Below are 10,374 nucleotides of genomic sequence, written 5' to 3' on the forward strand. Positions count from 1 at the left end.
TTTGTACATATACGTTGCTTGTAACGTCCCAACAAACCATTGCTTGTGTTGCATTCATAGTAGTCCCATTCTGTGTCGATGAAATAAATATTTTGATTGCTGCACAGCTCAGCCAGCGAATACTTCCCGATGGCATCAGTGGATTGGAAACAGCACCCTCCCAAGTGGATTTGAGTGTTGATAACAGAAAGTCTGTGTGTGGCATAGAGTGTATACTATAGCATCGCTGTAAGCATACTGCATGCTTTTTAAAGTGACAAACCTAAACTCGCCGCTCTTCTCCGTCACCTCTTTGTGCGAGGACCGCTTCAAGTGCATGCCACTTGCAGAAACGAAAGCAGCTCACCATCGCCACGTTGGCTCGACAAGATACATACAGTGTTCGTGCAAGGGCAGCTAGGAGTGACGCTGGCATGGAAAAACCTCCCTGCATAGCTGCTCCCACAGTTTTCTACGATAAATGGATACTCTCAGAAAACGCTGGTGCAGGTCTGCTGGCATGTGATGGCATTGCTCACGATATGTGGCACCACATCGTATCACATGTCTGTAAAATGGCGCCAGTTTTAGCTGAGTACCCTATCCTTGTACAGACACGTGCGCATGCATCGGAAAAAGCAGGACGAGTCATCTGCTCTGCCGACCATGCCTGCAGCTGCTTTCTCTGTCAAAGTTACGAAATGCTCCTTGTATCAACATCGTGGTTCATCGCCTTTGCGTGCTATTGAACAATCATGCAAAAGAGAATTTCTTTCCATGCTTTGGAAAAAGACATTGCATATTCTAGGCAATCTGTGCTGTGGCATTGCATTTATCTAGTTGTTGGTAGTGGTGATGCATCTCACAAGAGGCTGATTGGTACTTGGCATAGTACCGTTCAGCATGTAATGTGCCACCACTACCAGTTACATATTACTGAGGTTTCACTGTATTTTGTTGCTTCGTAGATCTCCTAGAACTCGGCAACTATAAGAGAAACATTAAATCTATTTAGTTTTGAAATCAGCATCACAATCTCCACAAAGAAGCAAACTTGCAAAGTCCTAGGTAAAAAATTAAAAAATAATTTTCCAGCCGCATCTCCCCTTAAGAGTAAAATTTACCATAGTGGCCAGCGTCAATGCTGGGTTCTTCTCTGTGACCTGCTCCACAGAAGGTATTTCTTTCGAAATCCATGCACGTCGTGCTGCAAACGTCCTAGACATGCTGTCACTTATATATGCTTTGTCTGGCCTCGCCTTCCTCATCGCCTTCTGCATGCCAGATATATGTGCCGCAATACTTTCTGGGTCCTCTGCATCACAGAGATCAGTAGCCTGAAAAAAAACATTGTTAGATTCTGTACAAGCAAATGCACCTAGCATAAGCTCATCTGATGCCTGTATTTATACCACGTAAGGCCTTGTAACTATTTTCTGAACATCCTCAGAAATGCTAGGCTTGCATGGCCTCTTGGCTGCCACAGGAGTTGCTTCTCCAGCTTCTTGCCTCATCTTTCTGCGTTCATACTTTGCCCTAAACCTAAGGGCCTCTCGCCAGGAATCCTGCAGAGCATGAAACATTTACCAAAGCTCAGCTCATTGTGCTGCTTAAGCTGGCCACAACAGCCCTTAGATAATCAATGCAGCCGGCAAGCACAGCATAGAACTATACCTGCAGGCAGCTGTCCTGCTAGCACAGTGACCTGCATTCTTTCCCTATACATGAAGCAAGAACAAAGAAAGCACCCCCAGCCTCATTCGTATCAAATTCGGTATGCAAAGATACCTTTCTCCTATTTATAACCATCAGCTGAGGCACTAGGGTGCCACTATAATCTAACAATGCCAATGGTTGCATGCCGAAACATGCTTCCATGGATAACGGCAGGGTTTTCAAGACTATTTACCTTAATGATATGACAATGAAAAAATCTTAACTGGTTCATTTCACATATGGTTCGCTAAATATATGTGAGAAAGTTAGTTATAAATATCGTTTGTTTGCAATAATAGCAGCTGCTTACATGTCCAGTTCCCGTTGAGTCCTTTAAGTTCTCGTAGGCATTCACCAGGGCGCTAGCAGCAACATCATACAGCTTTCCAGGGTACCTTGCAACAAAGCAGTGTTGGGAAAGACATTTTTATTCACCAGGTTAAAATCTGAGCATAAGCAACCATTTCTGTTCTTAAAGACATGCAAACAAATAATACCCTTTCACTTTAATAGACCAAAAGGGGGGGAGGGGAGGTGCACTAGCAGGTAACTGGCAATTACGGGATGATGAAAGGAGGCAAGCTCACTGACCAAAGCGAAGCAACCTTCATTCCGAGTGTTTATTTCTTTTTTTATCGCCCCATTACTGCAGTCTAAACAACACAATATGACCATTATCACTCAATGACATTCTGGAAACAAGACGAAAAATGAAATGTTGCAAGACATTACACCAAGCTAAAAGTAGGTGCATTGTTTTTCTGGCATTCAATCACAAAAATTCCTGTTTCTTTATTGTGAAAATTCACTACATACATGGCACATCAAACAACACGCATATGAAAATTGTTGCATTTTGCAAGGCACAATATGCTGCATTTCAGCCTGCCAAATAAATTAAGTTCGGTAAAAATAGCATTAGGCCAAGTTAAAGATCTCCAGGTAAAAAGCCGCAATTGTATCTCATGGCCTACCACGGTGTTCTGTGAAACACAATTGAATCCCATGCAACACTATACCACAGACAAGCATGTTCTCTGCTAAAAACACTAAAGGACTAAGAAATAAGGATTATAAACAGAGATAAGGTGCCTCAGAAAGGCTGGCCAACGTTTCGATAGGAGGACCTATCTTCGTCAAAGGCGGCCTCGTCATCCTCGGCGGGTTAGTTTTAAAGGATCAGTGGAGTGACGTCACGTCGATGTCCGCTGTCTTGTCAGACGTCAGTCTCTCCCTTTACAGCCATCCACAGCGGACATCGACGTGACGTCACTTCACTAACCCTTTAAAACTAACCCGCTGAGGATGACGAGGCCGCCTTTGACGAAGATAGGTCCTCCTATCGAAACGTTGGCCAGCCTTTCTGAGGCACCTTATCCCTGTTTATAATCCTTATTCCTCGTGTGCTACTCCATTAGTCAGCCATCTTTTTTAAAAATGACGAAGAAAGTAACTGCACTCACCTTCTTATGTAAACATTGACCACAAATCGGTAACTAATAAATGAATTAACTCCAGTTACTTTGTTCAATCACAGCAGTAACATTGTTTATGCGCAGCTAAGTGGCCCACAGAACATTTGTACGAATCAATCTAATTATTACGCTTTGATGCAGCTCAAAAAGGTGAACTGAAATTGAATAGCATACCTGCCAACTGCCAACCTCACAACATGAAAATTCGCGCGAGGGAGGGGGGAGGGAATCAAAAAAGTTTTCACCCCCCCCCCTTCCCAAAAAATAAAGATTTGCCGCTGTTTGAAACGGCGCATGTGGTCCATACTTGTCACGGCTCCGCGAATTGACAAAGCACAGAAACTCAGTCGTGTATGATCTCAGAAATATTTGCAAGTACCGTATTTTTCAATGTATAAGACGCGGTGTTCTTATGAATGTTTTCGTCGGTGCGACATATGAACGTTTTTTTTTTTCGGAAAACGTGCCGTCAAAACCAGATTTGATGTTATGGCCATGCGAAGCGCGCTGGTTGACTTAACTACTCCGGCTTCTGTGCGCTAGGTGCCGGGTTCTTTGCGGGATGAGTTCCCGAGCGCAGTGCGAGAAGGACGGAGCAGCAACGCAAGCGGCGGCAGGACGACCGCGAGTCGACCGACCCCGATGTTGTCGCATCTGCAGATCGCTATCAAGATACAGTACGTGCCGCTGTGCAAACTACGCAGTTGCTACCCGAGTACAAGCCCCCCCCCCCCCCTTAACTTCCGCGCTAGCACGTCTTCCCGCTTTCCTCCCTTGTGCGCGATTCGGCTCACAGTCGCAGGCTTTCACTCGCACATGCAGCATATGGGGCGCGGGGACGATGTTATCGCCCTTGGACTTTATACGGAACATCGCGGCAGCTACGACGGCAGAAATGCGGCTGGAGTAACCATATATCCCACTCATGCGCTTGCGCATGACCAGCGTTCACCGAGTGAAACGTCACTAATTTTTTTCTTAATGGCTTACCGAACGAACAGCTGCGTCTTATACACCGGTGCGACTTATATACGTCTTTTTCCGGGAAAACTGCCGTTCTGAGAGGGGTGCGTCTTATACAAAGGTGCGAGTTATAGACCGGAAGATACGGTACTTATTCTTGGCTTTTGAAAGTGCCATCCATCGTTCCAACTAAGCTCAGTGAAACAAAGAGTAGTTCGGCATTCGCACTTCACTCGACAACCTGACAAAGCCAACTGAAGCCAAGCGCAGTCACGGTCATATAACGACTGGATTGCTAAAAATGCTTGACTAAGCGTGAGACTAGCCAATCCGGAAAATCCAATATGGCATCGCCCGTCGGCTGGTCGCGTTCGTGGTCGTGCCGGCGGCCACTACCACAAATCACAGTGTATCCTGGTGACGAACTGCTCCGGCGCCGCTTTTCCCCATGGTTAAATTACAGGCCGTAAAAAAAAGTGGCGGCCACTTTTCGGGAGATTTGAGGTCGCGTTCGTACAATCGGGAGATGCGAGAAAAATTTGGGAGGCTCCCTGAGAATTCGGGAGAGTTGGCAGGTATGGAATAGACATCGAATATTTACAACTAAGCATGTTATTGACTAGTTATATACACTGGCTTGCAGAAATGACATTCCATGCTCTTTCATGAACTGGGTGCAGCATTATGAAAGCCACAGCCTTCGGCAACAAATAAGTGCAAGCTTGAAAACTAATCGGAAGATCAATGGTATCCTGACCAAATGACTAGTTTTTGAGGACATGCCTGTTCACGCCCTTTGACTGTCTAAGGGTCCAGCTTTTGTAATGCTGCAAACAGTTAGCAAAACACTGATTGGGCCTTAGCCGAGAGAAGCAGAAATTAATGAAACTGATTTACACACCACGCATCATGTAAAAAAATCAATGAGGAAGTTCTCAACTGTGTCAGCACACTGCAAAAGACAAAACACTGAGAATGTTACTTATGCCCATGCCACAATATCACATGTGCAGGCACTGCAGAAAAATTATTTTTAGTATGCTGCATGAGAAATGTTAGCATGTAGCGCCAGCAATCAACGCAATTGCCCTAGGAAAGAAGACGAGGTCAGGCGATGCCACGTATGGTGCGGGAGCTTAGTTGGGTGGGAACGGAAGAAATAAAAATCTGTTGAATTCGAGTTGCGGTGCTGGTACAGTCTCGTCTCTCTCTCATGTGCTCTACAAACATAACTGACAAGACGAAGTTTGGAAGGCAGCACAATACAAATATGTTGGCAGGTGTACAGGGAGTCACTAGTTTCCTTTGCAGCAAGTCTGTACACACATAAAGGCACAGCCTTTTCTTGCAATTGTGAGCTCCAGGACAGCTGCATGTGCAACTGATAGTCCCAAAGCATGCACTGAGGCCTTAAATATTCACTACACACCAATACTGAGAACATTAAGCAACATTACTAAACAACAAGCAGTAAGTGCCATCAAAGGGATGCGCATGAAATGTAATAAACATGCTAACGTCATGCTTAGGAGGCTTACATTGTGTATGAGCAGAGGTCATGGAAAAGCCATTGCACTACTTGATTTCTGTTCCTGAAATGCTTCCCAGGCTCATGATTTTCCATGCTCATCTTCAGGGTTAATGGTAGATTCGGCAGCGTGTAGACCGTGCGTGCAGGCATTTGTTGCTGCGTCTCTGGCACCACCTCGACATCAAGGACGTCAACAATCCTAAAATACAGGAAAAATAAACAAGAGTTCAAAATTTTGCAGATTTCCAACAATGCTTTTATTTCAGATGCTCTTAGGAGAGCCAGGAAAGCGTTGACCTTGGTCGCTAGCCCGTGGTTCATGTCATGCAACCAGCATTTGCTTTGCTTTTTCACCCTGCTGCCATCTTTCTCCTGTGCTGGTTTCGTTGTACATGCTTCCCCTGCCTTTGTCTGCCTCCCAGCAGGCATGAACATTACGACATGCTTCTCATCATTACAGTAGACTCAGAGTAATTCAAACTTGGGATCTTTTGTACTCTCAGTTCAAACTAATTTGGAATTTTTGGTTGGCCCGCTATGTTTTCAATGTATTTAAATGCCACTTCATTCGAACTGCACCATTGCGTTAATTCATACTTTTGCTTGTTTGTACTGGCAAAATTAGATGCCTTTGCCACACCCAGTTGAAAATTTACGATCATACATCTTTAAAACAGCAAAAATAAAGCCAATGGTCTGCGTGAACTTAATTGATATGACTTTCACCACATTGCTGAGACACGCAAGTTCCTCATCACCTTGGAAGACTAAGAAAGAACTTGCTGCCCTTGCTGGAATATAAAACTTTGCTTTGAAGTCATATGCTGCAAGAAAGCAGTCAACTATTCCCGATCAAAAGGATTTTTCTTGCCATGTAAGCTAATATGCTGCCCTGAGTCATATTTATGCTTGCATCTGATAATTCATAGTTCTGTTAATGCAAAGTCTGAGGTCCCCTTGAGTTTGAATTATCTATAGTCTACAGTAATATGATATGTGACAATGAATGGTGGGTGAGGACAAAAGTTCTGCAGCAAGCAGCATCAATATTCACGTGATGGGTGCTCTTCACAAGAGGTCTGTTGCCAATAAAGCAGGATTGTGGCACCAAGTCTGTGTCATCTCAACTGGGCAGTATCCATGCAAAAATTACATATATTTGTGGCACTTGATGCTACTGCTAGTTTAATTCCACCTTTTTAATATTTATGCACTGAGTAATTTTGCAATGAGCTTTTTTTTCACCATTCGGAATTGCTAAACACTATCCCGTGTGCAACCAACATTGCGTGGCATTTGCTGTTGTTAAAGCAAATCTTTGGCTCACATGCATAGCAGCTGTGCATCCTATTGTCCTATAATACATTGCTGCTGTGCCCTCTAACACAAACATACCCCATTTCTATATTTCTATACAATACATGGAAGCTCATCGAAGCAGTGGTTTTAGTCAAATAATACAATCATGTCACAGTGTGCCAGGACATGCAGCTTTTTTTCCATTACTCGGTCATTTAACGACAATACAAACGTGCCACTTGACAGATTTTTGCACAGAGGCAGCCTAGCTGTGGGCCTTCAAAACATGAATAATAGGACTATGTCACAAGAAGACGGGAAAATGGACACAGGAATTGGTGGCAAAATGAGCATGTTTCTCTTATCCCTCCTTAGTGTCACCCAATTATAAACATACATTTTTGGCTGTACACCACGGTAAGGTACTTGTGAGCAAAGTTAGAACTTCATATTTAGCATAAGCATTCAGCACACAGCTCAGATACCGAAGACGACCAACATCATGCAACCACCAAGTTGAACACAACTGACAAGAGCAATATTGAGGCAGAAACGCACATAAGGAAGTGGAAGACAGCTCATGCATGTGCAGTTCAGATGGCTACTCTTAAGTGCTGCTACCCAATAGACGTGCCAAGAAGCTCCTTATTACTATGGGCTTAAGGAACCCACTTTGTCAGAGTCCGGGCCCCTTTGTTATTTGGTTGTCATGTTTTAGTATGCTCTGACACTGAATACTGCATCTTTGAGTCGTGCTAAATTATAGAAGACCTCATTTTCACAGCCCTTTGTTGTACCCTGCAAAGGACACGACATACGTTTTCGTAGATTAAAGCGGCCGAGTTTGGACCAGATTATGAGCTTTTGCCATACATCAAGTGGCTAATAGAGCCACTAAAGAAAACATTTCTGTAGACAATCACATCTGCTATTTCCTTTATAGGTTTGCTAGCTGCTTGAGGGCAGTGTTACCCATCTTGCACTTCAAGAAAATAAGAGGGGCCAAAACAGGTAGGCAGCACATTCAGGAACATAGGCAGCTTCCTCTCCGTGCAAGGGCCACAGATAAAGCATAGTGGGCAGCATGCAGCCAAGCTTTGCCGCTGCAAAGGGAGATGTATTGTGCTCCAAACACCTTGCACCTTTGATATAACTGGAACAAAGACTGCCAGAAATGGTTCTTACTTCACAGAAATACCTGTGATTAGAATAAAATATGGCCTGAAAACTTGTCACGAAGTGCATTTTTATGTGCTGGTTTGTTACTGCTGAATACAAGTCCAGCTTAATGAATACCTGCAAGCACAAGCAATGCATTCGCAAAAGCTGCTGCAATGCATACATATTCTTTTACAGAGACAACACAACGAGAGTACAAACATTTCTGATACTGGCAATCTTTGTAATAGCATAGAACTTCAATGTTTTGAAACAGTAAAGAGGTGCATGAAGAACCCGAGAGCCGATTCACAAAGCTTTCGTATGCAAGAATTTGTAAAAGTGATGATTGGTCAGCATCCCAAGGGTGCGGTCCACCCATGAAACAGGATGCAAAAACCAGGGTGCTGGCCAGTAATGAAGCGCTGTTATGAAGGCTTGCACATGGAGAGCTTTGTGCATCTAAGTCCACTCATTTGTGCTAGCCAAAACAAGTCAAAGAGTACGAGATGCTGTTAGTAGAACCAACAGAGCTTCCAAGTTGCCTTTTCAGAACCCACAGCACATACTCCAATGAAAGCAGGGAGAATTTATTACAGCAATGACAACAGCAAAGGCACACAGGACATGTCACTTGGCCAGTGCCACCATAGCTATCATTCAAGATACATTTACTGGTTGGCGCGTACAGCTGCACTTCGTTCCAAAAATCAATGCTCCGATATACATATAACATGCATATGCACAAAATCTGCACTTACCGAAATTCACTTGCTTCTTTTATTTTCAGTTTAGCTTTATGGGGGACAACAAAATCATTTGTCGTGTCCACAAACATTCCAAAATCTTCATCAAGGACCTGCCAAGGGAAATTACATTCATCAAATATTGTTTGAACCTGTTGCAGTAAAATCTGTTTAAAATGCAGCCAAGCATATTTATGCACAAAACCGTGGTGCAGCTCAACCGGCCATATCACGGTTAGTAAAACGAGGCATTGCTTTGTTTTTATTTATTACTATTAAGGTAAAAATGTGGTTTAAGCGGCTAAGCTTCAGCAATGCTGCACTGACCATATACGTTCTTTGACGCAGCATAATAAGGACCGCAACCACATCATCATATAGCACTTGTGTCTAGTTTGGACAAATTTCATTCAATTAGAGAAAAGGAAATTGTGAAAGCTTTCTGTTCCCAACATCCTGTCCACAATGCCAATATCTCCTGTTTGCAAATGCAGTTTTGTCAAATTATATATGAGCATGACACGCAGCGTAGCTCTGAAGCAGGACAATGGCTCGGCACCGCGGACCTCGCCACGCAGCCGATATTAACGTTACATAAAGCTAATGAGGGGCAGCTACCGGCATCAAAGTAGCAACAACACCGTCCCGATGTAGTCTGAACATGCCGGCCTATACGTAGCAATAGGCAGCAAAAGTGCTGTCGCACTTTGTGATAGGCGGCAACAAGCAAAGCCGGCGGCAACAATAACGGTAAATTTTGAGCGATACAGCTCGAATTTCATACGGCGAATAAGCAAGAGTAAAACATCTCTCTTTCGATAGCGCAAAAGCGCACAACGGTGTCTTGAAAAGCGCAACGCTTAGCACGCTACTCGCGAAATTAACACTTCATACATGCAATGAATTGAAAGAGATAATTGGTCGTGCTAGCAATGCTAGTCTTTAATTACCTGTCGTTTACAAGCAGTAAATATAGTAGAAAATGCAACGCTGCAGCTCGTGATTACTCACCTGCAAGCTCAGGGAGGCGCAGTCTTGTCCGGCTAGAACATTGGCCTTCTGCAGGTAGCTGAATAGCTCGTGTTTTTTCCACTCGCCAGTGAAATTCACCACTGTATTGAGCTCTCTAAATGTCACCAGACATTTAAACGCCATGTCGAGAAACAGAGGCGCAAAGCGAAACGCACGTGGGCGAAAAGTTGCAAACGCACGTGGGCGTAAAGTAAAGAATCGCACGCGCAAAACGTAGAATAAAGAACGAACAAAGAACCAACGTGCGAAATGCCACTCGCAGCACTCGAAGCCTGAGTACAGCTAGTGCGAGCGCAAACAAAACCTGTATAGCGGCAGCGAGAAAACGTCGAGGGATGGCAGCACAGGCGTTAACGCTAAGTTATTAGTGTGTTCGCTTACAGCCCTCAAGAAAATATTGCTCATACTGGCTCATCTTACTTTAAGAACAAACCACGTTTATAAAAACGTGATATACTACGTCAATATTTAAGTT

At 43.9% G+C, this 10,374-nt stretch overlaps 1 protein-coding gene across 1 annotated transcript; it reads right to left on the bottom strand.

The window, feature by feature from the left end:
* Window positions 1–1,385: 1,385 nt before the first annotated feature.
* On the bottom strand, window positions 1,386–10,022 carry LOC119444451 (uncharacterized). Its single transcript, XM_037708851.2, has 5 exons — window positions 9,879–10,022; window positions 8,883–8,980; window positions 5,672–5,863; window positions 2,006–2,090; window positions 1,386–1,544 (listed from the first exon to the last, which is right to left on the bottom strand). The coding sequence occupies exons 1-5, from the start codon at window positions 10,020–10,022 to the stop codon at window positions 1,386–1,388; spliced, it is 678 nt and encodes a 225-aa protein (XP_037564779.2).
* Between the last annotated feature and the right edge of the window lie 352 nt (window positions 10,023–10,374).

This window comes from Dermacentor silvarum, chromosome 3 (assembly GCF_013339745.2).
Source record: "Dermacentor silvarum isolate Dsil-2018 chromosome 3, BIME_Dsil_1.4, whole genome shotgun sequence".
Classification (NCBI taxonomy): domain Eukaryota; kingdom Metazoa; phylum Arthropoda; class Arachnida; order Ixodida; family Ixodidae; genus Dermacentor; species Dermacentor silvarum.

What these genes read in the sequence shown, in the direction of transcription:
- LOC119444451 (XM_037708851.2), bottom strand. Translation starts at nt 10,022, where the DNA reads ATGGCGTTTAAATGTCTGGTGACATTTAGAGAGCTCAATACAGTGGTG. An exon ending in AAAGAAGCAAGTGAATTTCG is followed by an intron (nt 5,864 to 8,882) that starts GTAAGTGCAGAT and finishes CCTGTATTTTAG; the next exon opens with GATTGTTGACGTCCTTGATG. An exon ending in ACTCAACGGGAACTGGACAT is followed by an intron (nt 1,545 to 2,005) that starts GTAAGCAGCTGC and finishes CATGCTCTGCAG; the next exon opens with GATTCCTGGCGAGAGGCCCT.